The following is a 27291-nucleotide window of genomic DNA, read 5'->3' as shown; positions in this document are numbered from 1 at the left end:
ACTGTAAGTTCATGAAATCAAATGAGGTTTTGTGTTGATTTAAGTTTTATATTGGTGGAAAATGCCACAACATTCACTGTAAAATAACTATTTGGCAGTTTTACCTCAAATGATACATTTGCCTGAGGTTGATGACACACACACAAATATTAAAATTGCATTGTTAGAGCATGTGATGTTCGACTGGACCACAGACACTAGCCATCACCAGTAGATAAACTATAAATGGTTTCCAGTGGAGATATTGCTTTGTTTCCAGCACTGATTTAAGATACTTTTGTAAGAAGTGTTTTGTAAAGTAACACGCTCATTCCACTGCATTTTGCAGCTATTTCAGTCATTCCAATCATGCTTCACTTCAAGCCTTCTGGCTCCTCCAGACCAGTGTGTGTGAGCAGTTCCCCATCCCAAAGTCCAAACGCAGGGCAGACAGGAGCCTTGAATTCAGCCTTAAATGCATGAATGATCCGGGGCTTTTCGATGTCCACCAGCCCCAAGAGACCCGCTTCATAGTCAAGTAGGATCCCTACACGATCAGGTTTTCCCACCACTGTCACAGGAACGAGCTTACCATTAGTCATGGCAAACCACTTCCGCTGAGCATAACCGAACACCCACGAGCTGCTGTTGGTGCCTACACAGTCCTCTCTGGACATCTCTGCCTCTGCGATACCCAGACGAAACTCTTGGGACTTTTTAACTGTCACTTCCCAGTAGTGTCTTCCGCTGCTGATCTTCTCGTTCCCAAACACAACAGCCCAGTCTCTGAAGCGCTCAGGGTTGTCTTGAACATGAGTGGGGTCCAGGCCCAACATGCGGTAAATGACTCCTGTGTCTTTCTTGAAAAGGTCCAGGCTGCTGTGGGCTGTGCGCTCATCAAGTTTGAACATCAGATCTAAGAAGAAATATACAGGAAATTATTGTCTTATAATGATGAACTAAATGTTTGACAATATTAAATGTTAGTGCCTGTTTTGAATAACCTAAAACTAATGGCAATTAGTTCTCATTTTCCCAGCAGCAGGGCTACCATTACTTTTGCTTCCATTGCACGAGTTTTACCAGTTATGTCAACTAGCACAGAGAACACAGACTAATATGTGCAAGATGAAGAAAGCTGTGCAAGTATCTCAATTGTTTCATGGCTGAAAAAACTGTTTAGTAATATTTATCCAATTATAGCCTATAGCACACAGTTCATGAAGCCATTATCAGAAAGGACGCTTCTTAACTAATTAACCGATAACCCGTTTAATAACTCATGTACCTTAAATTGATTTGGACCTAAGGTTTAAGATATTGCTCCCATGAACCTAATTTTGTCCTATTTCAATGAACAAAACACGTATTTCGGAATAAAAGCCAACTAAGGGTCTTTTTCATAACATCTTATAAGCAAGGCCGGATTATCCAATGAGCATTATGGGCACAGGCCCATGCCCACAAACATCAGCATTTTGGACATGAAACAAAATGTACATAAAAGCCAGATAGTTACACCACAGTGTCTAGTGTATTGGTACCACTGGCTGAGAGATGATAGAAATGTCGTTTTACAGTGTATCATTCCCACTTTTGCAATGTGTAAGGGGGCCCTGGAACATTCGGGGCCCAGGGGTCTCTGCACTTTTAATACGGCCCTGCTTATAAGCACGTCTGCTTGATAACAATGACATTTGCTGAGTAGCGATGAAATGGCGCTCACGTTTATTCTGTTGTTACGCAATGCAGACTTTTTGAGGGACAGGGAAAGCTTTAAACAGAAAAAAACAAAAAGAAAAACACTAAGAATGGTCTATGATTGTCTGCCAGGCTCAGCAAAGTCTGCAACGGGACGCTGACCTTTGAGGTGCAGAGTAACAAGCTAACATTTTAAACACTGAACGTGAACTCACTGTTCTGCGTCTTTGTGGATATAAAACTTGACCTTGCTGGAAGACTGACAGCCTGCCTGTGTCTGGCTGACAACGAGGACACGGTACGTCCTGCCAAGCGACAGAGACGAGATACCCTGACATGCGTCGCCATGTTTTCCTACAACTGCTGCTCAGTGAACATGTGAGATGTGATCACGTGTTCTAGCTCCTTCTGGTGATGAAAAGCAGCAACACGGCGCTCTGCCGCCTCCTGCAGGCCTGGAGAGGAACACCCACCCTGACCTATGGCGGCCGTCAGTACCCTGGACAGCAGCCAGCTTGCAAGCGCCCTACGTCTGCAGCATTTCTCTGTTCGTAAACGAAATTATTCAAAACTGTTTATTAGCCTGGACACAAGGCAGGATTATCCAATGGGAATTGTGGGCATAGGCCCAGGGGCCCACGCCCAGTTGGGGTCCATGTGGGGCCCACATAGGGCAAACACCAGCAGTTTGGACATGAAGCAAAATGTATAAAAAAGCCAGATAGTTACACCCCTACCAATAGTGTATTGCTATTGGTACCATTGGCTGAGAGACGTTAGAAATGTCGTTTCACAGCGTATCATTCACAATTTTCACAATGTTGCAGTGGAGAAGGGGGCCCCTGGAACACTCTGGGCCCAGGTCGCCTGTGCACTTATAATCCGGCCCTGCCTTGACACATCTTTATTTTCATTGAAAAGTTGACTAACTTTGGTTCAAATGCTGTACTACACATGTTCATTGTAAGTACTATTTTAGAAACAAGCAATTACTTTTAATATCCCTTGTTAATTCCTGAATACTATTCATAATTCCAGCAATAGTTTATCATCAGTGTTTATCATTATGCATTAAAGCAATAAAAGAAAAAGGATAGGGAAAAATGCAGAAATTAAGAATCTCGGCGTCCAGTCTGGTTAGTTTTTAATTTGCCATTTGCCGCAATATACTAAACGTATTGACATATAACAATCAGTCACAGTTGCTTGTGAATGTGTAAAAGACCTGCAAACTGTAAAACAAAGACAAAAATAACAACTGTGTTGCCATCTGTCAACATTTTTACCGTTGCCATCCTGACTTGTCGCCAGAAGCTCTGAGAGGGTTTTGGAAGACTGAGAACTATGAAAAGGTAAGATGCTGCCAACAACAAAGGCCACCTCTAAAATATAGCCTGTTATTATTTGTTATTGGCAGATAATATTTTTGTTATAAAAGATGCTTCTTGCCAATAAATCTTACACAATTCAAACGCTTGCCACATTTGTGAGGAAAACATATTCGTGGGATGAGCAGAAGATGTTGAGTATGTGGACTGCACCCATGAAAAAAATCTCGTCTGATAACGCGAAGCAGCTTATTCTGCTGTTGACCTTTGTTTTCAGCTTCTGGTACCCCAGGTGCCTGACCAGCAGCTCCTGTGAGCATGGACCTGTGACAGTGTTTAGTTGGATCATTGATGTGGAGAAGTCGTGGAGAAAGAGAAAGTCAGGCTAATTGCTACATTGATAGGTTGACAAATTTTACTGGCAGAAGGGTGATGATGGGACTTTGAGGCTTGTCATCATTTGAGGAAATTTCAGAGCAGAGAGAAATTGAGACAAGATTCAGCAACTACTGGCATTCCCATCTCATAACAGTCTGGAACAGACTCTGTCCTATAAGATGCCAAAAAAATGACCCCCACAGAGTGGAGAAGATAGAACAACCATCCTCAACCCCATCCTCAACCCCACAGAACTTGTAGCATCAGCTTTGGCATGTTAGTTGTCATATAGTCATCAACACAACTACACTGTTTGACATGCAGCAAATGCTGGCCGATGACTGAGATGCCATCTCACAGCAGCGTGTGACCATATCAAATCAAATCAAGTCTAGTCAAATTGAGTTGAATCAAATAAAATCAATACAACAAGCTTTACATGATAAAAACACACCTGTGTATTATTATAGAGCCTTCACACAACAAAACACTAATTTAAAAACACACACCAGATAATTTTATTCACACATGCCATGCAAGCACCCCATCCCCCTTTTCTATTCTAAACAACCATGAGTTCCCATCTTTACTGACTGTCTCTTAACTGGATGTAGACATAAAATTGATAATAGAAATAAACAAGCATCCGGCCTGACACTGCTGTGAGCAAACGATATCTTGGGGATCCATTTACACCAGGAGCAAGCCCACCCACTGCCACAGAGGGCATCCCCACAAAAGCAGCCAAGACCCGGGCAAGCTGGGGTCCACACCATAGCCATAGGGCTGCAGCGTAGGACCCCCAACCACCTGTGGTGACAATCCTGCAGACCAGGCAGGTAAAGACCCTGGTGTTGAGGATCCCCATGAAGAAAACACCCATGAAGAAGTTTTAAAATATTTAAAAAAATCTAAAAATAAACGTAAAAACAATAATAACAGAAGATAGGATAAAAAAAAAAAAAGTATAGGAATACCAATAAGTATTTTTTAAAGATGCTGAGCCACATAAAGAGGAGGTGCCAGGCTCTTGTGACTGTGTTTGTTTCCATGTCCAATGGAGGCCCCTCTTTGTTGAATTAATACATTTTTAAATGGCCAATATATCTTATGTCTTTACACTTTAACCATTCAGTCCAATTAATGAGACACACACACACATGTAAATATTATTTTCTTTATTACTTTATTTAGTTGGTGACCAAGTCAAGAAAACTACTTTTGTGTTGTACAGTATTATTATAACTGTGAATAAAAGACTTCACATGAAACATTGTGTAATGGAGGACTCCTCGAGACAGATAACATATGAAACAAGTTTATTCACCAGCAGGTAAATTATGATGATCTCACCAAGCTGATGGTGAAGCAGCTCAAAGGGGTTATCCAAGAGACAGGCAAGGGGTCAAAACCAGGATGTCAAGCCGAGGAGTCTGAGAGACAAGGAGGGATCAAAACCAGGAAGACAAGCCACGGAGAATCCAGAGACAGGCAGGGGGTCAAAACCAGGGAATCAATCCAAGAATGATCTTCGGGGTTGGTGAGTGAGTCGGGTCCTGGAAAGGGACAGAGGGAAATGGCTGCAAGCAGTTACAAGGTCCGACAAGGAATGAGTGGAGATCTGGTGTGTATGAAGCTGGAGGATGAATGGGGAACCGGTGTGAATGATTAGTAATCAGGAGACTGGCTGGCTGCGAGGGAAGCTGGCTGGGGTGGGGTGTGTCCGTGGCAGAACCCAGTGCGGGTGTAACACATTGTTGCACATTTATTATTTGACTTGACAAAAATGAATGAAGTTTGTAATAAATGAATTACTGAAAACTGAAAAGTTCAGATTCTTCTTTGTTCTGAATAAGCAAAGAAACTGTTGTTCATCACTTGTTACTCAGTAGCAGCAGAAGATGCTCAAACCACTGGTTTTTATAGAAATGAAGCACAAAAAAAAAAGCACTTTGCAACAGGTGATAGACATGATTAATATAACAGAATGTCACACAGAGACATGTCTTAAAGTCTAAACATGTAGGGAATAGTTTGTTTTAGCTTCATTAATATATGAATTCAATCCATATTTCTGTGATTTGAGATAAGTAGAGCTCCTCGGGACAATAGAGAATGTACAGTGACAAGGCTTTTAATGTCACCGATGAGAATTGCCTTTTCAAGCTGATGTATTTGGGCTGGTTAATGCATCATTCAGTACATGTGATAAATATTTTGTGGTATTAACAAAGCTTCATTTGGCCTTGTGGCACAGCTCCATTTTTCACACTGCTACCCAGCAGGGAATTAAACACCATTTCTTATTCATGGGTCCAATCTAAGTGCGGCTCACGTTATTTTCCTTTGTGGTGGTGGAGACAATGGCTTGATTTTATGAGAAGCCACTCTCAGACAAATTCGGTAATCTTAAACATCTTGTGGCAGTTTGGAAAAGTGAGTGCTTGTAATGTAAGAAGACAGGACTAAAACTGACCCACATAACAGAATTTTGTGCTATACACTGAACGCATCATAATGCATCATTTAATTAAGCAACCTACTGTATATGAAAGGCAGAAAGACATAACATTGAAACTGTAGCTGGTAGCTCATTAGACACTTGGCTGATTCGCTGCTTTCTTTTTCAGCAAGGCTGCCAAACATTCTCTGCTTTCATCTAATTAAAGGTGAGAATAAAAATTGGGGCCAAGCACCTCAACACTACATTAACACAGATAGTGTCTGTAATGTTTTAAAAGAACTATTTATATTTACATGTTTTTCTGTAACGACAGTAAATGGCAGCCTTTAAGTGTTTGGAAAGTTTTCTCTTTCAGCGCGCTCGAGCGTGACCAGAGCGTTGAAAATCAAGGTGCATTGATATGCATGCATGTCGAACTATTTGCCTAATTTGTGAAAATGGGGCACTGTGGGATTTCTTGGATCAAGCCAACTTCAAAGTGCACCCTGGCATTAATTTACACCAATTCACTGAGTTTTTTGTAAGGAGTTCCCAGTTTTATTTGTTCTGCTTTTTTTTTTTTCTCTCTCTCTCTTTTCAGCTCGATTGGTCTGTATGATATTCAGGCCAAGTCTCAGAAAAGGGTTCATTAAGTCTTTTCCTTGTCCTAAACTTTTGCCCTTTATTAAATTGTGGGGACTGAAAACAAGACAACTCAGTGAGTGTTTTACATCTCTCAGCATCCTAACATCTCTTACTGGTGTTGCCAGAAGAAACTCCATCGTAAATCCAGAACAATGACCAATTGCATTTTTTGTGTTTATTCATGTAAAATATTTCATATAATGTCTGGATGTGACAAGGTCTTATGTCAGAAATATTGTATCACATTTTTTTTGCTTTAGTTTGTTTAGTGTTACAATAAAAAATAATTTTTGGAGTTAAGATTGAGCAATGTGATTGTTTAACTGAAACAGAAGCAATTAAAATCAAATTATTATTATTTTTATTATTATTACCGTTGTTTTTAATATTATTAATTTTTATATTTATTTATTTATTAATGACTTTATTTATTACTTTAATTATTTGCAATGAATTTCTTTTGAAACTTCCATCAGGCACTGCTAGTCTCCTACATTGTTATATTTTTCTTTTATTGTTTTGTTCCTTGTCATCCTCCCTGGAAATAATTTTCTTTTAATAATTATCCAAATTACCGTGTTATTAGCTTCATTGTATTTCATGTTAGAATGCTTTACTTCTCTTTTATTGCTGTTTTGTTAAACTTGTTGGTTTTTTAACACCATCATTCTTGTTAAGTTAATAGAGCATTTCAATCTTGCAGATAAAGGGCAGGTTTTTAAATTGGTGCAGCTGCGTACGTCAGTGTTACCCACTGCAATTCCCTCAAATGCCTTGTACCCTTTCATGAAAAACAGTCTGTCTGTGTTAAAGTCATTTGCAGTGCTTCATGTCCTTATCAATATGAACGCTCTGTGGTTTTCTGTGAGGAGACAGAAGACCTACAAACACTCTCTTTTATCACATAGGGTGGAGTAGCCATAAGCTCATAAAGCATGAGCAGGGAGCTGATAATGAGTGGGATTTATACATGCAGAAATTGTTGCTTCATCCTTTGAGTGCACTTGTTTAAATCATTTCACTTGTTTCTGACTTCAGATAGAAGAGGGTTTCTAAAACCCTTAAACGTTTCTAAAATTATTATTATTATTATTATTGTTGTTGTTGTTGTTGTTGTTGTTGTTGTTGTTATTGTTGTTATTATTATTATTATTATTATTATTATTATTATTATTAGTAGTAGTAGTAGTAGTAGTAGTATTATTAGTGTTATTATTATATAGGTGGGGTGCATGAATAACTTTAAAATCACTTTGTTCACTTTGTTTCAAGGAGTCATCGTCACAGATTATTCAGTTTGTTCATGTTCAGTACCTGCAGCTTCATGGGGCTTTTACATTTAAAAGATTTTTGTCTACAGAATATGTAGATAAAAATATCCTGGTCCATACCATATCCATTTCTGTTCAGTTCTGATGCATTCAGCATGTAATCCTAAAGTAAGAACAATTAGATTCTGATTGTTTCTGTAAACCTAATAAATGATGCACTCTGAAACTTTCCAGCATCTTTGCTGGAAACCAGCGTTGAGCCATTAACTGGGAGTTTCATCAATCATTTGGACTGATAAGACCTGACAAACAGAAGAATGCAGTATCTAATTTCCAAATGTTGAACCAGTAGCCGTACTCCAGTTTTTTGCGCTGTTTATTATGTAGAAAATATGTTCCAGTATATTAAGCCTGCAGTTTTGTCATATTTTTTATGCTGAGCAAATGCATGTTGTGGTCCGTGCATCTGCTCTGGTGTGTATCTAGCTGTGGTAAGCATGTGTCTCTGTTTTCTTGGGGACCGAGGTCTACACCTTCACCTCATCTGCCAATCATTGCCTGTATTTATTCCCACTTGGATGCCCAGTCATTGCCAGATTGTTGGTTTATCCAGTGGTAACCACACTCAGCTGTTCCAAAATCGTTTTGATTCAGTCCAATTATTTCCATGAGTTTTTGTCAGTCATCAGCTTTCTGTGCTTTTCAGGAGTCCAGACATGTCTGCTGACTGTCTTCCTGTCACAGCCCCTCCATTCCTCTGCTCAGCTCCACTCTGTTTGTGGATTTCAATCAACCTGTTCACTTCTACTCAGCTCTGTGGCCCTGTTTGGATTCTGGTATCCCCCTTCTACTCACTATATGTGGGCAGTGAAATTTTGTTGATCCTTTTTTATTTATTTTCTATCAAAATAACTATAGATGTTTTGCTTTAGTATTAGTGAAACAACCCTGCAAAATTTGTCTTTCAAGTTAATCAGAGACGGTTTGAGCAATGTGGGCAAACATCACAGGTGCAACCATGTTAAAAAGTCCACATGGGAGGGCAAAAAAGTTTGTGTTATGTGAAGTTGTTTAAAAAACAAACAAACAAAACAAAACAATTCCACATGAGCTGGTTGGTATGAAATGCTTTGGGTTTATGGTGTTAGGCTATAAATAATATGCTTATTCTTGAACTGAGAGCCAAATAAACAGATGGACTATAATAGGTCAAAAAAGCCATCAGGCGCTAAGTTTAGAAACATGAAGGAAGCAAAGAGGAAAATGATAAAAACTATGAGTATGATCCATGTATGAAACAGCCACAAAATAAATTACTGTGTTTATTAGTCTCTAAGTACATTACTGCTTGTCCACAGGATAAGAGCAATACATTCATCCAGTGCATAACACTTTGTAACATCGTCACTGGACCAGATTTCTGCAGCAAAAAGTGCTGCTGTATTGTTGGACTTTTTTTTTTGCTTGTGATTACCCTGTACTGACATTTTAGGTCAGGGATGTCCACAGTAGGTCCCCAAGTGCCACTGTCCTGCAGGTTTTCCATGTTTCCCTGTTCAAACACACCTGGCTTACATTTAATGGATTGAAAGTCCATGAAGTTCTGCTCAATGACTGATTTAATTGAGCCAAGTGTGTTGGAGCAGGAACACATTGAAAACTGGCAGAATTGTGGCCCTTAAGGACCGGAGCTGGAACATCCATGTTCTAGATCAGGGTTGGGCAACTCCGGTCATCAAGTGTTGTGAGTTTCCCTGTTGTAACTCATCTGACTCACATCAATGGGTAATTAACTCCTGCACTGGAGTCTGCTCATGTGTGTCAGATGTGTTGCAACTGGGAAACTCCCAACACCTGCAGGACTGCGGCCCTCATGGACTGGAGTTGCCTACCCCTGGCATAAATAACTGGAGTGCTTGAAGAAAAAAAGGAACTTCCTGCATTTTTAAAAAACAACAACAACAGTCTCAAAGAAAAATGTGTCTGTTATTTGGGGGATGCTGATTCCAAGTTTTACTCATACATAACATTTTCTAAATTTTCCCAGTTATAGTGGTTAAGATATTTAACTGCTGTGAAACTCTGGGTCATTTTCACAGACCTGTTTTACTTCTGGGATAATGAAATTATGCACAATTTTAAAAGTGCAAACACAGATTTAATTAAATTTTGACCTATCACTGTATAAAGAGTGCAGTTTGCACCTTGAACAATGAAAATATTCATTTTAGTGCTTCGGCAAACACTGCTGACCATCCACCAGTTAGAAAAAGCTTTTATTAAAACTCCTGGAGATTTTCTGCTTTGAAACATCAAAATGTCTGCTGTGAGATAAAAAAAAAAAAAAATGGGTGAAATGTGAAGAAAGTCTCACCTCACAAGCACAGAGGCATGATTAAATCAACTTTGAGTGCTGAAAGTTATACATTTACTCATATTTATAGCTTAGAAAAAACTGAAAGTGAGGAAAAAAATACAAAAAATTAACGAACTAAATTCATGAATAAAAGCAGTCAAGATAAACGAAACTTGGTTAACGCCAACATTATTTTCAGATCTAATGTCTTACACTCTTAACCCAGATAATAATTGTAATTATTATTTTTAGTTATCATTAATTAGTCTTTCATGTTTCTTAAAAATAGTGTATCATTATTAAATCAAATTAGTTGAATGTACTATTTTGCTAAAACATAGAGTATATTAATCTTGTTAAGCAGAGATAACTTAGGAAGTCATGATTTTGCAACGAAGGGGCGGGGCCTATTCAAATTCAGCCCTGCGGCAAGGTATACCAACAGTTTCAACCGGTTGCAACCAACTCCTATGTTCATGGCGTGAAACCTTGTGGACCGGTAAGTGTAAACACCATTACTTTCTATAGTTGTAGACATGTTTCTACCTAAAAGATAGTCGAGTTACACGTGTGAGCCGACCGTTAACCTTACTTTGGTAAATTTGGGGGTTCTGGCAGCAAAGAACACGAGTGGAGTGGTGAGGGCGAATGTTAAATGAATGCTTTGGTAACATTAGCTCGGCGTTAGCTTGCTACCATTTTCTCTGTTTACAGTTTAACAAAAAGTTTTGGAATTCCTGAACGTTTGTGAGTTTTTGGGGAGAAATCAGTGCCTTAATTTTTTTTTTTTTTTTTTTTTAAGTATACAGACATATGGATCATTGAAAGTGATTGAATTTATTTGTCAAATTTATTTTCATATACAGTACAGTCAAAAATTAGAACACACTTTCATTTAGAATCTAATGGGAAAATGCATCCAAACTTTGGACTGGTACTGTTTGAACTTTTTTTTAAAGGCTTTCTCTCTTTAAAAATTCATGAGCATCTTTAAGCCTGACAGTTCTCATCATAGATGTTCTTGGTGTGGTAATAGTAGTTAAAAGAATAGTTATAGTTTTCTGCAGAGGTGTTGTATGAGCTACATATCCAAGATCAGTACATTAATTACAGTAAGTGGCATTCAACATGGCTCCAGTTTGGTGAAGCATGGGTACCAGTGTTGGAAACTAAGCAATGTACTACTGTGGACAGTGGTTTAGCAACATTATTTTAGCCACTAAAAAAAATCCATATCAGCAAATACATTGTAAATATAGTCACTGCTTTACCTATTGTCAGTCTGACATCTGACATAAAATTTGAAAAAAAATATAAATACATAACTCCATAAGCAAAATCAGTAATCTTACCTTGTAGAACACAAGAGCTCTTCTATTGCTGCCTTTATCAATTTTCATTGTGTGATTATTAGTATGATTTGATTGATTTTGATTGGAGGAAATCACACAACAGCATAAACTAACAGACAGAGGACACGTTAGTACCAACAACCTTTGTGTTTTGTAAACTAAAATGACTCATTTTGCCAGTGTCATTCGGTCGGTGTGAAGATTGATAAAACTTTATTTATTAGTCTGAAAGATCAGACAGCAATGTAAGGTACTAAAAAAATTCTAAATGTGTCCGCTGAAGCTGATACAGATTTATCTAGGTGTCTGTAAATGCAAGTCCCCCTAACCATGTCCACAAAAGTATATTGCTCACCTTCCTACATCCCCTTGCTGCCTCTCCAAACTGGTGAAAGGCTGATGACCATCGACTGTAGTTGATATGCTGACCAGCTTAAAACACCTCTTGCACCACTTTGGGGAAAAAAATCTAAACTATTCCTTTAATCTTAATTTGTGTCTCATGCTATATTTTATTAGGTACAAGTGGGAAACTGGAACCCTGATTACAGTTCCTTGATTTGAAGAAAACCAAAGAAAAGCATAGTTTGAAATAATTAAAAGAATAAGGTATTGTTCCATGTACCAAAAGCGCATGATGATGCTGGGTAGATGTTCCTTTTTATTATTTTGATCAATTCTTGATGGAAATTTAATGAGAACTGTCTCTATTGTGCTCTTCTAATTTATTAAGGACTGATGTTGATGACTCATTCCACAACATCGACATTGGGATCCTCCTCGTTAAACCTGAAGGTGCCGTGCCTGCATCCTCCTTGCATCTTATTCCAGCCTCAATGAAAATCATCGAGGAACAAGTTGTGATGGACAACATTCAAAACCTGCCAAAACCTATGTGCATTCTTTTTGGACTTGCATACGCAATGCATCTCAACTACCCCAGATCTATGAAGTGCACATTCCAGTTCATTCAACTTACTTCTTGAGCTGGGCCAGTGAACTAAAACCAAAGTTAAAAACATTGGAAAACAAGCTTGCACTAAAAAGAAATGTTGCTTCGTGTTGTTAATGAACAGTCAAGGGCATTGGATGTGGCCACTTTATCAGGTTCACCTGCACAAAGTAATGCAGCAGCTCTGCAACAACTTCCAGTTTTTACTAAAGTTAATAATGTTCATTTTACAATGTTTTGAGAGACATGACTGTCCAGCCACTTGTGTTCAACATGACAAGATGAAAAAATGTATACTCAAGACTGCATTGTAATATCCAGTTGATGTCAGTTTGCTACAGAAACATTCAGCACTTCTAAATGTACAGTCAGTGTTGATGGTAAATGTAATTAGCTGAAGCTGTAAATTCAACCATGTGCGCGCATTAGTGCCATCATGAATCCACATCTACCATACTACTTGGAAGATGTGCTTTATACTACTTTAAGATTTTAAAAACCCGTAGTTCTCTTTTAGAGCAACATAACTTTTCACATATGTTGCAGCGTAGGTTTTATCAATCAATACAGTAAGTTATTGCTTCAGTTGATTACACTTACCAAAACAGAGACTGTAGCTTCTTTTAACACAGTTCAAATGTACTTTTTTTTTTTAAGTTGAACATTTATAAGATTGTATCCTATTTTGTGTTCAGTGTTTCTCAAGGATGCTGATTAAAATGAAATAGTGGAACATTAAAACATTGTTTTTCTTCTCTTCCATGCAAGTTCATGTTGTTTTCAATACAATTTGAAGATAAAAAAGGATAATTACATTAGATGAAATGCTATTATTTATGTTAACAAAAGATTATAAGTAGCTTTAAATAATGTTATATTGGTTATTTTATATATATATTGTTATGTAATTTTAGCTTATTGTAATAATTTATTACAACTAGGAAGAAATTTATGTGAACTAATCAATTGTAGTAAAGACTTTCAAATGTGTTTACAAAGTTGTACTGAGGTTCTTTAGTTGACACAATTAAATGTATTTACACATATCATTGTGTAAAAACTAGAAGGGTTTAAGGCAACGGGTTTCCACGCAATTTTCTAGTAAAGTCTACTACTTCGGGTTAAGAGTGTACATTTACTAAACAACACATATACAAACGCTGTATCAATGCAGTTTGAATGACGAGCTTCCATTACTTTTAAGCAGTGCTAGAAAATTCGCTTTAAAACCCAGTTTACTGCCGTATTTACAGCCAATGATCCCTGATAAAACATATCTCGTGCCTGTTTGAGATATTCCAGCAAGTCTACTTCTCTGGTTTGCTTATTGAATCCTTGTAAATTTGAACAGCCAACTAGTTCAAATGCGATTTGTTGTAACACCATTTGGGTCAATTTTATTTGACTTTTCGAATTTGAACACGTCGTTTCAGGCGATGTTGTCCTTAAATGATTAAAAGATCAACTTTTGGAAAAGTTAGTTTTCTTATTAGCATTACTGTATTATTTTCTATTAGAAGTGCACGTGAATAAATTCTAAACATGATTAAACGGGAACTTGAGTCATCATCTGTCTCTTATGCGCGCAGGAGGTTTGGTGTTGTGGATTACATAAAAGCTGTTTAAGTCACAGGTGAGCAAAAAGCAGAGCGTCAGCCTCCTGTCTGCTCCTTACCTCAACTCCCCAGCTGCTGCTCTCACACCGACACACACTCTCTCTCTCTCTCTCTCTCTCGCTCTCTCTCTCTCTCACACACACACACACACACCCACACAGGGAGAAAAGAGGAGGAGAAACCTCACGACTCACCACCGACCCATTCCTTCAGACACACAACCCCCCCTGATCTAACCTGTAAACCTGCGGCTACAACAGGACGCGCGTAAAGCGGAGCAACTCTTCACAAATGCGCTCAAGTGTCAAAAAGGATTTCTTTGTTCCCTCTTCGAGCTCCGACGTTTTCTTCTAGCTGGCGTGCAGGAATTATACGTGCTTCAGGCGACTTAAGATCGGCCAGCGAGTCACAAGCTGATGAAACATTTTGTCATGCCTTCTTTTTCTGTGTTGCTCTGCAACCCAGCGAGGAGCAGCAGAACCACCGCCGTAGCGCAGCCGTGATGGACCCTTTGCTCTGGAGTCTCAGTTGTGCTTGCGTTCCAGTCACGTTGCTTTTGCATGCTTGTTTGTGAAAGACATTACCTGTGCGCATAAATGCACAAAGTGTTTGTTTACTGGGGTGCGTGAGTGATGGCGACACCACCGCATCAGGTCAACGAGCGGCCATCTGCGCGTTTACACCTGTTTGGGTGCATGACAGGTGATTAAATACTTTCTTCACGAGTGTTTTCAATTTGTTTTAAGAACTACTATCTGAAGCCTGGCGATGGATCTCAAAGTAGAAACCGAGGACATGGACTCAAATCAACCTCCACCCATCGAAGTTTTTGCGCACAGCTCGACTCTCCACGGAGTGTCTCACATCTTCACGTACGAGCGGTTCTGCATCAAACGCTGCCTGTGGGTCGTCTTCTTCTTAGGTTCTCTGACCTTTCTGCTGTACGTTTGCGTGGACAGGATCCACTTTTACCTCGAGTACCCCCACGTCACAAAACTGGATGAGGTCGCGACCCCGATGATGGCGTTCCCATCAATCACCTTCTGCAACCTGAACGCGTTCCGCTTCAGCCGGGTCACGCGCAATGACCTGTACCACGCGGGGGAGCTTCTCGCCCTGCTCAACCAGAGGTAATCAGTGACTGATTAGATTTTTTTATTTTATGATTATGATGATCAAAAAGTGTTTCTATATACATGTTTTGTCTTTTCCAAATAATGTTTAACAGACACATTACATAAAATAAATATTTCTAAGATTTACTTTAGCTAAGTTGAAAATATTTGTATACTTGATGCAGTTAAAAGAGAGATATTGTAGTTTTGAGGTGGATACTGTTCAGAAAAAGACTTCAGAGGCAACAGTAACAAATCCAAGTAGGACACATGTCAACTGTAAAGGATGCTTAAAAATGAACCATACTTTTATACATTTGTTTAAATTAGTAGGACTTACATGACCCAGAAAAAAAGAGTCCAGTTCTGATAGTATTGTTGCCCAAATACATGACTGAATACTTTGATTGTGGTGATCTGGTCTCATTGAGTCATGCAGTGTCCAGAGAGCAGGCTTGTCTGCGTTGACTTAAGTGTGCAATTTAAACAGAAACTTCCAGCTGTTTTGTTGGTGCAGCTGAGAGGTCTGGATACCAGCGCCTTGGCAACTGTATACACCAGAGGCAGATATGTGGAGAGTCTGCTTCCTTTGATTACAAGTGAAATGCCAAATGCCACGGGCATTCTTGTCATTTATGCATTTTACATCTTTGTGTCTGAGACTTCAGCAGCGTTGGAAATCAACTCCTCTTGTGCATTTATATCCAGTTGGTTCTAAGCTGTTGAAGATGTTTTTCTTTTTTTAATAGAATAGAATGACCGGAATCACATATTTTCAGTAATTAAAATCATGCATGCTCTCTTTCCAAGGAGCAGAGGAAGAAAAGAAAAGAAAAGATTGCACACCGAGAGGCAAGAGACTCTGACTAATCCTCACTTTAAAAGGTTTTTTGATTGCTTGCCCTGTGGTGTTGTAATATTTTTCTAAATGTCAACTGAGACAGCAACTATAAAGCAATTAGCAATGACTTTATTCTCAACGGTTGGTGCTTAAATGTATTTCAGGAGATAAAGGTGTCTGTTGTCTGAGATGTATGTTATCAGCTGCCAGTTCTGAAGGCATTTACTTTCGTGTTGATAATCAAATCACTTCTATCATAAATTTTGTATAAATGTAAAAAAAAAAAAAAAAAGCCCTTGTATGTTAAATTCACCATTTTATCCTACAACGCATGATCAGCTGACAGTAAACACTTATTTTTTTGTTTTGTTCTGACTATACAATACGTACTAATTTCAGATAAGTCAGCATTTCCAAAAGTTGAACACCACAGCAGAAAAGAGGTGAAGTTTCCCACTCTGTCAGGGCTGCACTCATCTCAACTAGTACACTCTAAAGTAGGTTTAGTGCTCATTATCTTGCCTCCCTTGGCAAGGTAGAGAAGCAACGCAATGCCACACTTAGCTGTTCCAACCCCCCGGTCAGAAATGAAAGTGCTCCTGGCATGAAATCCATTTAACGCTGTTCTCCACCCACTTCTCATGTTTAGAGCCATTGGTCTGGGAAATGTCTTGTGGCATGATATTTAGGCTGCACACATGCTGAAGGGGCAGCCTCTGCTGTTTTTGTATAAGCTTGCACTTATGGGACTTTATCTCATAAGTGCCTTGTTGGCAGATTTGTCCGATTTTCAAACATGGGAGATTCAATGCTCCTCCTCAATTAACATCTTTCTCAGTCAAACAAAAACCAGCCTCTGCCGCTGTCTTTGTGGGGGTTCGACGAATGATAATGTCAGAAAAAAATCGATGACCCCATTTTCAAACCAGAACGTGGCTGGTTATTACTGATGGAATGATTAGAGGATTTCAGCTGCACTGTTTGATGTCTTTTCGCCCTCCTGAACGTGGAACTAATTCTGTTAATACCAGCTTTATTTGTATAGCGCCACTTCACAACAATGTCGTCTCAGGGCACCTTAAGACACATCAGTTCAAACCAGTTCAGTCTAAAAAGCCTAGCCGAGGGAAAACTTACTGATTCCATCAAATCTTGACTTTGATCCAATCCCCCATGCTGAGTATGAGGTGACAATGAAAAGGCAAAAACTTCCCTTTTAAAAAAGCATTATATAACTTTCTAACCTAAAAACTCTGCATTGTTGGCTTGTTGGATGACACAGTGACGTCTATCATGGGCATTTCTGGAGCCGAAGCTGTCTAGCCGCATCCTGAGGCTGAGAAACACTTATACACTATACAACATTCCTATCTGGGACTTTGTGTAACTTTGCAGCAGAGTTTTGGCTCATTATCACTGATTCTGCAAAGAAGCACAAGGAGATTAAGAGAGAGAAAGGGACAAAACAAGAGTTATGTTAAGATCCTCTTTTGCTGGCTGGAGAGAGTTAACAGGTTAGGTAGGATGCAAGATGGACACCAAATTAGCCATCAATAGGGGATACATCACTGGAAAAATAGCTAAATTTATGTATTGTGTCTGTAACAGGAAGGAAAAAACCTTCAGTAGAACCCAGCTCAGAGAGACAGTTATCTGCCTTGACTGGTTAGGGCGGGGAAGACAGATGAAAGACTAACATGTTCTACAGGAAGACCTGCAGAAAGAAGAGAAATATGCTAATGCAAATACTGTCTTTGTTTCTATATATTAGGAAAGCAGCAGAATGAAGAAAGGAAAATGCTCAGTGCATCATGGGACGTCTCTCAGCAGGCTAAGCCTATGGTAGCATAACTACGGAGTGGCTAGACCACCCGTATCTATAAGATTTATTAGAAAGGAAGGCTTTAAGCCTGATCTTAAAGTTAGAGAGGGTTGTGATTTAAAAGGATACTTTTAAGTTTGCTGCTAAATTCAGCAGCTAGATATGTAAAAACACATCAAAGCTCGGAGTTTAATAAAGCCAGCTGCTGAAGCTCATTCTTATTCATGCAGTCTGTGAAAATGCAGGCATTATATTAATAAGTTTTTTCCCCCCCTAAAGATCAATAAAAGTCTATATTCATGTAACAATATAAGGAACTTCTGAAAGGACTTTTATTTGAGGCAGCGTTCAGACAAAAAAGAAAAAAAAAACTCCAAGCAATCAGTTCTGTGGTGAGTCCATTAAAATAGTGACATTTTTAATAATAGCACGGTGGGAGATCCCAGCGAGGGTGGAGAGCAGGAACATTTACAGCTATTCTGCTCTCTTTTAGTAAAAGGCTGTATGGTCAGCTCCATTAGCAGAAAGTAAGTTTCCCAGTGCCAACAATAATGCAGCATGCTATGTGGGTCCTCCAGCTCCCCACTCAGTCACTCACCGGCTTTCATTCTAGACTTGGCTTTAAAAAATAAAGGAGTGGTGGGTCAAAACAGAAATAATACAGAAAGCCAAACTACTGAGAGTGTGGTGAATGTTATTAATGAAAATTCAACACTTACACGTGGAACTATCAGACATTACAAGAAGAGAGGAAGAGGGAAAAAAGTAGGAAGTTACCATTAGTGTTGAGTGTAAATTCTGAAACATATATTTAGTTAATTAATTAAGTAATTATAATAACTTAATTTTAAATTATGTATAAACTCAAAATCCATCTATGCATTTATTATCTTCACCTGCTTATTCCATTGAAGGCTCACAGAAAACGTGTACTATGTGATAAAACCAAAACTGTAATCCACTCGTTACTCATTTTAGGAAAGTAAAAATAAACTTATTACAATATTAAAAATGTGGATTTATCATACTAATATTTATAACTTATTATCAAATGTTAAGGTTCATATAATGATACACAGAGATGACTGTGAACGATGCACACAGTGGTCCTGTTACTGATACTTTTCCTAATGACTGTACCTGCTGAGGTAAATATCAACGTTTCTGATCATCACATGTCGTATAGTAAAGGCTGCTGCATGCGCTAATCAGAACTGTCTAGCAGATCAATTTTAAAAAATGTTAATATTTGAGTTTGATGAGTTGTTTTGTCACATAAAACACTTCCCAGACTATAATCACATCACACACATTAACCAGACAACCTTTGGTACTTGTTTACATCCAAATGTCTGTGTGTTATTTCACAAATAAAGTGACAGCCAGCTGTGATCCAACCCGGTTTTACAGCAGTAACCTTTAAAGCCTTCACTAGGGGGTCTCCGACGTCGGTCTTCAAGAGCTACCATCCTGCAGGTTTTAGCCTTTCCCTTGCTGCAACACACCTGACCCAAATCAATGTCTCATTAACTGGCAGGCGAAGAGGATGACAACAAGTTATTTGAGAACCTTTTCATTTGAATCAATTGGGTTGTACCAGGGAAACACTAAAACCTGCAGCATGGTAGCTCTCGACGACTGGTGTTGGAGACCTCTGGCTTACACAGTCCCTACAGTTTTAGGACTGAATGTCACTGTTCAAAATCTAATCACATCCTGGCTCCCTGCCCACAGACCACACAGCTGAATTTGTTGACATGGTGAAGAGGTCAGCAAAAATGTGGACTGCAACCAACAAAAGCCTGATCATGGGGGATTGGATCGAAGTCATGACTCGATGCAATCAGTTGGTTTCTATTATAGGATATGTAGGAATTGGCTTGAAATGATGTATAATATGTTGATTCGTGTATGTAAAGTGAACATTGTTGTGAAGTGGCGCCATATAAATAAAGCTGAAATCATGTTAAAGCATCATTAAATATGTGGAATGGTGGATGCCAGTAGGGGCTAAGGAGGCAGAGCTTATAAAAAGGGGTGGAGCCTATTTCAGTTTTTTCTTCCCGACTCAACACACCTGAGAGCAGCAGAGGTCTTCGTCATATTTGGTGAGGAAGAGCAATGTTTGAGTGACTGCTGAGGCAACATGTCTGAGATAGAAGGTTTTCTTTAGCAGAATGGGTTATGTGGCTGTTGTGGATTTTTATATTTAACCTTGAGGTTTAAACAGTGTTTCAGTCACCTGCGTGCCCTGATTGGGAGAAAGGGGTGAACAACCGGACTCCAATCTGACCAAGTACATTTATTCTTCTCATTTAACACTTTGTTCTTTGAAGTTTTATTTTCTGTTAATCTGTTTGTAATTCTTTTATAATATCATCAGAGTAGCCTGTGTAACCATTGTTCTTCCCATTCTTAGTTTTCTTTAGAATAGGTTTTGCTGATTTACTGAATGGACCATTTGCTGGTTTTGTTTTCAACTCTTGGTCTTATCAAAGGGAGGAATTCAGCAGGAGGGTAGTTTTTCCAGTGCTTTTTGTTATGTTTTGCGATAATTTGTTATGGGGTTCTGTTTTAATTCCATTCATGGTAGAGTTTTGTTTCGTAATATAGCTTGACCTGGGTCTCCCCATCGAAACCCCCATTGTCTTATTTTGTTTTTGTTTGGTTAATTTCTTATGTCTGCTGAATTCAACTAAGAGAAAATACTATTCAGCGTTTTTCTATGTCCAACCCCTTAAACCACCAATTCAAGTTTTCAAGTATTTTATTCTTTTGTAAATAAACTGGTATTTTTAGGATGGTCTCTTTTTCCAGTTTATTCTGGGTTTTTTAGCTTACATATCACTTGGTAAATAATAACTTTCTCATCTAAACTCTCAGTGCTTCTGACTTGTTTTGACGGTGAATATGTGTTTATTATGTACATTCCTGAAGTCATCATTGCCCTGCAGCATCCTGAGGATGAGACACTTTATTACTTTTTTTCTTCTTCTTCTTCTTCTTTCCTTTTCCCTTTACATTTAGCAATCTGAATGAGGCAAACGGACTGATGATCAGCAGAGACCCTTTGGAGTGGTTGTGAATTGTGCACAAACTGAACAAAACATGAAACATGAGAGGAAGTCTTTATGTAATCTGTTAATGACAAGGTTATATCTTCACCACACTGCTGCTGTGATGGGCTTTTTTTTAGCCACAATACAGAGAATTTAAGTAAATATCTTAGTATATAAACATTGTGGACATTTTGATATAAGAATCAGTCTTGCCTTCAGCCCCCCAATTTACGACCCACACAGAGCAGAGGGAGAAATGTTCATAATCATATTCTTCTCGTGATTAAAATCCCGCATGTCAGCTGCTTTAGCAACAAAGTCATGCAAATCAAATGCAGCACAGAACAAGACATCTAATCAATTACTTACTGATGGCAACAAGAAATCTAAGTGCATCCATCCTGTTTTTCCTCTGAGCTCTCCAGTAGTGAAATAAAGCCCGGCGTTATTCCTGTTCTGTATTTCGTTTTACAGTTTTCTCTTCAGTTTCTTGTCTCGGGTCTCTTTGGTGCATCTACTGTTTATTTTTGTTTCTTTAGGTTGTGCTGTGTTGCACTTAAAGAAGACAAAAAGAAGAATTTGAGAACTAGTTTGTTTTCATCAGCAAAAGTACAAAGTTTATTGTTTTGTAACTGTTTCCCATGAGACCCACTTTCTATTCAAACAAACAGTCTCCATGTGTTTGCATACCAAATGCTGGGATGCTGCATGTGCCAAATTTAGCTAAACTGCATATTTTTGCACATGTAATGCTCAGAACTAGAGCAAACTACTTCAAATATCATATGTCCATCATCCAAATGAAAAACTAGACAAATGTACCCGATGCTGGGCCCGACTTTGCCAGTATATGATCATTTGATGTGAATCTGGAAACACTGTCTCATGTTCAGGTGATTCCTGAATGTGTTTTGAGTATTTTCATTATAATATGGTCTCAAATCTTTAGTGCATGCATATGTATACTTCAAGCTATCCACTTGTGATTCAGACCCTACAGAATTCAGGTTTCTTATGTGTACATGACCAAAGAGTTTGATATTAAGAAATTTGATTTGTAAAATAGCCGATATTTGCTAGTAGGCTAAGAATGGCTTTAGCAAACAAACTTCAAAAATATAAATGTTCCATATGACAACAAACAAAGTCCTTATGATGCTATAAAAAGGATTATAAATGCAAACTAAAAGAGAGCCAATAAATAGCCAATTTATCTTCTAATTGTCCTTTTCATTTGGAAAAACAAAAACAAGCCCATTTTATGGAGCTAAGTTTCAATTTGAATTTCATTAGGCTAAAAAAAGGGGAGTTTTCAGAAGTAATTAGACAACTGGCTGCTAAAGAGATTTAGGCTGCCGCTTGCTCTTACATCATGGTTAGCACAGATTAGAATTTCCTCAGAGTTGTGTTCAGAGTAGTTGGATTAAGTGTGAGATGTCTATCAGTACAGGAGTCAATAAATCTGAAAGGTGGGAAGAGTCTTTAGGTATTTTTAAACAATAGCTTTTAGTGTTAAACCTGCTGGTTGGTCTCTCAGTAATGATATTAAAAACATGTAAAATCACAAACCAAATGTGAGCAGCATCTGAGCGCTTCAGTTTCCTCCTACATGTACATATGGAGTTAACAAGAGATTCAGAAATGTGAGAACAAGAGGCTGTTTGTCCATCCTTGTTGTCTCTGTTGGACGTCCGTGGTGCATGCTGCTTGTCAGCTGCTACACTGACAGCGCTGATGAAAATTCCCTTTATTGTTGTCAGACTGCATCCCCACTCTTTAATAATTTAGTTTTAAAGGTGTTATTCTGCTTAAGAATGAAAATGAAAGTCAAGTTAAATGTTTTATGGCAAAAGAAACAACAAAGCTAAACACAGTGGAGAAGCCAGCAGTGAAGATGTTTTTCTCCTGGAGTGTGTACCTGCAGCTTCTGCTAAACACTGATTATATGTCTCTCTCAGGCTTATGGGCCTGAGTCTGAACTTTACCAACTGTCCAATAAAGTGTTAGACTCTGGTAATGCCTTTCATTTGAGAGCAAATGTCACAAAAAATGCACGGCACAGTTTTAGTGTCTTTTCTCTTCCTTTTGCTTCAGTTAGGACTTTAAGCTCCAGTGGAAAGACCTTAAAACTCAGAAGTTCACTGATTAAAACTCATAAAACTTTCCTGAATGTTCAAAGGCTAAAAATCCTTATGAGGTGGACTTTTTTTTTATAAGGCAGTGCTGATTAACTGGAGGTACTGAAAACTCAAATGCCCCGACTGAACTGCTATTAAAGGAGAACATATCTCTCTTTTCATGTCTTTGCCAGGTATGAGATCAGAGATATCCACCTTGTGGAAGAGAGCGTGCTGGAGAGCCTGAAGGTCAAGGCCGACTTCCATAATTTCAAGCCGCGACCCTTCAACATGCGGGAATTCTACGACCGCACCGGCCACGACATCAGTGACATGCTGCTGTCCTGCCACTTCCACGGCACAGAGTGTAGACCAGACGACTTCAAAGTTGTAAGTTTTTTTCTCAAGAAGGTTTAATTAGACGACGCTCTGTAAACCCAGCAAACAAAGCCTGATCATTAAACATGTAGCGCTTTTGTGGCTTCCAGGAAGTATTTTGGATACTGGATATGGACCATTTGGGCTACTCTTCCTTGTTTAGTAGCTAATCATTGTTTACATGCTCAAACCTACAAGCAGAAGTGTTCTAACTCAGTATTTCTCCAGTAGAACTGCCCTGCATGTTTTGGAGGTGCTGGTGGAGGACTTGGTGAGGAGATTCATTAATATGAATCAGGTGTGTTGGAGAAGGAACACATCTAAGACATGCAGGTGGTACTTGAGAACCAGGACTAAGAAACACAATTCTAACTCATTTCTCATAAACTGTGCACATTGCGCAGCTATTTATCTAAATAGACCAATAAAGAACTAATTAGAAGTTTATAGGCTATGTTCAGAGGTGGCAATTCCTGGTCCAGAAAGTAAAAGTCCTGTCCGGCAGCTGTTCGGACAAGTCACCAAATGAGCTGAATTTAATGAGCAGAGTTTATTTGCCAGGTAAACGAGCCTGTTAGTGAAAACACCTGTTCTAAATGTACAGGTAGATCCAAAAACATGGCAGGACTTTTACTTTCTGGACCAGGAATTGTCACCTCTGGCTACATTCTTCACTATACTGTATTTTAATCATATTCATTCAACCATTTCTACACAAGACATCCTTGAGGGGAAACCTCATTTTCCCCTGATGGTGAGTTAATTACAGAGACAAAGAGAAAAACAACAACCAGACTGTGAAAAGTGATTCAAGTCATGCTGAAAGTACTCGGATCACAGATGAACAACAGCTAAGCAACAGCTGAAGTCAGCACCTCAGATGGTTAACTGATGTGTAGCCACTGAAATGGAAGTGATAGTACAATACATTATTAATGTCCACCCACACAGATATCGTGCCAGTCTTAAATACTTTAGTCTGAACCAGGCTGAGGGTGGATTCAACCTAACGTGAGCTTATTGAATGGGATACGTTTGGCCTAAAATGCATGATGGTAAAAGCTGTATGTAACTTTTACAGGCATTCCAGATAGGGAGGGGTGGTATGTGTGTCAGTTTTTACAATAAACATTTTAATATTTTAACTCACAACACCCCTATCTCTCCCAAAGAGGATTACTTTTTTCTTTGTTTTTACAGTGTGAAACAGATTGCTCTCACATTTTCTCATTCTGAAAGAGTTAATACCAATGTCAAGCTTTTTCCTCTTTTAAAATCTTTTTTCATTTTCATAATATCTTTCTCCCTTTGTCCTCCTTTAAACATGGTCTCCTTTGCCTCACTCCCATAGTCATTTCTAGTTTGATGCTCTAAATTATTTAGAAAGATGTAAAAAAAAAAAAAAAAAATCTTGTCTTAATAAACTGTTGCTCTTGCAGGTTTTTCCAACATGATCCCTGATGGTTGTGATCTCAGTAACACCACAGAAAGGAAAATGTTTCCCTAAATGCTGCATCCCTGAAGTCACCTGCTGTTCACCTATTTGACTTCATTGCAAACAAAAACACAGAAACAAAAAAAACAGGATTATTTATTAATAGCATGATTTATAGGAAGATGAAACCCTCCCACTGAGCATACCTCTGTGCGAACTTTAAGGCAAGACGTGTTACTCTGACTGCCGTTTGTTTTTGTGCTGCTGCTTTAATTCAGCCTGTTTGTGCATTTTGGTTTGTCATTTACCTTTGATGATCAGTGCAAATTATATTTACATTCCCTAGATCGATTATTCTCTGTACTCTTTTTGCCCAATCAGCTTCTGGTGAGTCTGAACATAAAATATGTTTTGAATCTTTGCCCTCAAGTGTCAGTAATAACAAAAGACCAAACGTTATTTTGAGCCTCTTTATTGACTTGAATTTCTTTAACTTTGTGTAAATGTGTGTGTGTACTTTTCATCTACTGCTGGTTTTCTCAGCAAAGAAGGTATTGTGTAGATATATCCTCTGAAATTAAACCCCTGTGCAGAAGGGATATGGATTAAAATTGGTAAAGGGAATGCATTTAAGCAGCTCAACGACATTATTGTGTTTAACTTACGCCAGAGGAAGTTTGCCCTGTGGGAGTGGACTTGCTTGGTTATAATAAATCTGCCATCAAACCTTATTGTTATAACTTTATCTTAATTATTCTTGTTAATTTGGAGTTTAAGGTTGCTGCCTTGAATAAACTGGATGAAGTTTAGTGGCATTGTCTGTTGATAGCACGTCTTCAGGTGTTTTGGAGCTGATTTCCATCTGAGAGGTTTTTAGTCTTAGATTGGGTTTGGGTGTGAGGACCAAATAGATCAGAAGGGAGAAATGTTAATGCCCAGTAATACACAATGACAAGGAGTAAGTTTGGAGAATGACTATAAAATGTTAATTATTGAGCTTTTGAGGTGCTTTTGGGTCTATTTAGGCCAATGTTCTCTTAGTTAAAAAAGTCGGTCTAAAGCAGGTTTCCAATAATTGTGTGTATGTGTGTGTGTGTGTGTATACACATATATAATATAAATACTTACTTGAATGTGAAGTTGGAAGGTAGGTACAAGGTAAAAAGTGAGATGACAATCAGATGTAAGTGTATGCCCTGTTTTCTCAGAGCCTGGTTAGGCACAGGCAGAAGATGTGAGGCTGCTCAATGAGCACTGAGCTTTATGAGCAGACTGGCAGGGGACTGGCTGTGCTCACACCTGCTGTTTTAACCTGCTGTAGCTTTACTGCTGTGGAAGGAGCTGGAGCTGGCTCACTGGCACTATTTAGTTTGCTAAGCACCTTATATTATTGGCTAATCGATGCTTTTTTGGCCCTATACCTTGTAGACCTGCTTTGAGAGAAATGGAACAAGAACATGTTGTATAATTTCATGTCTCAGGTGGGGGCATTGCATAGTGAAAGTGTGACTAGTAGTTTCCTGTTATATGAATAAAAAATCCTGTAGCACAGAACCAGACATAGTCAACATAAGAAGTGTCCAATGTGTGTCTGATTTTTATGATAATATACAGGGTTTCACATTATAAATGCTGTGACATATCACACACTAAAATACTCTTGAGGAGAAGGCTAAATGGGATCTGGTTTTGCTGTACTGGTGAAAATGTACAACATTTATTAAACATTTAAGAAAAAGCGAAAATCCTTTCGCATTTAGTGGTCATGTTAGAGATAGCACTATTTAAAAAATTGAATCTACATGTCATCCATCAATAGATCGGTTGAGCTCCGGATATTTCTTGCTCTTTTCTGTCTTTGCCTTTCCTGAATGCCTTTAAACCCTTCTACCTCTTTAACAACATCAACGTGCCGTTATGTGGTGCTGCATTGCTTAAGAAGACTAATCTTTAATTACTCTGATGTGTATCATCACAAACTAGTTTCTACAACCTCTAATATGGCTATTTTTCTTCTTCTTCATCTACGTCTGAACAATACTGTTTTTACACGTTCCTTTCAAAGCAGAAATATGGCTGTAATTTAGACTTTTAGCATGTACTACTGTATAGGTTTAGTTTCATTCCCAGGCTCACACTTTTTTCTTCACGTTTTAGAGGGATCCAGACAAGGGAGTGAGGTGGGCATACACGTATTTTACAAATCCTACATACAGTAGAAAGCTCTGGTATCTAAATTGGTATCAAGGGACAAAAAGTTGGATTGGTGCAGCGTCAGAGTTGTAGAATTTCGTTAGTTATTTTCATTCATGTAAAGATATTTGTAAACTTGTTCATGCTTTGCTCTTCTAGAGAGAGAGCACAGAACATGTTTTTCACACCGTTTTTAGGCTAGAAATTGTGACATTACAGGATAGAAAGCATGGAGCACATTATGTTCAGCTGCTCCTGTCTGAGGGTCCTACTGCCTTACTGCCACAGTGTCATGACTAACTGGGTCACT

General features: G+C 38.6%; 2 protein-coding genes across 2 annotated transcripts in view; one reads left to right on the top strand and one right to left on the bottom strand.

Moving 5' to 3' along the window:
• Window positions 1-39: 39 nt before the first annotated feature.
• spryd4 (SPRY domain containing 4) lies at window positions 40-2028 on the bottom strand (the record flags this gene model as incomplete). Its single annotated transcript, XM_079238937.1, has 2 exons — window positions 40-895; window positions 1896-2028. 2 exons carry the CDS (start codon window positions 2026-2028, stop codon window positions 354-356), a joined length of 675 nt encoding a protein of 224 aa, XP_079095063.1. The 3' UTR covers window positions 40-353.
• A 12761-nt stretch (window positions 2029-14789) lies between these two features.
• Window positions 14790-27291, top strand: part of LOC306754841 (acid-sensing ion channel 1-like) — a gene marked incomplete at both ends in the record, with an annotated part of 48730 nt that continues 36228 nt past the window's right edge. The window contains 2 exons of the mRNA XM_079238932.1: window positions 14790-15151; window positions 23170-23365. Of these exons, the coding sequence (XP_079095058.1) occupies window positions 14790-15151; window positions 23170-23365 (558 nt within the window). The remainder of the gene's footprint in view (window positions 15152-23169; window positions 23366-27291) is intronic.

The sequence above is a fragment of the Telmatherina bonti genome (genome assembly GCF_933228915.1).
Source record: "Telmatherina bonti genome assembly, chromosome: 4".
Classification (NCBI taxonomy): domain Eukaryota; kingdom Metazoa; phylum Chordata; class Actinopteri; order Atheriniformes; family Telmatherinidae; genus Telmatherina; species Telmatherina bonti.
Note: the sequence above shows the minus strand (reverse complement) of the source record. Positions and strands in the feature narration are given on the sequence as shown.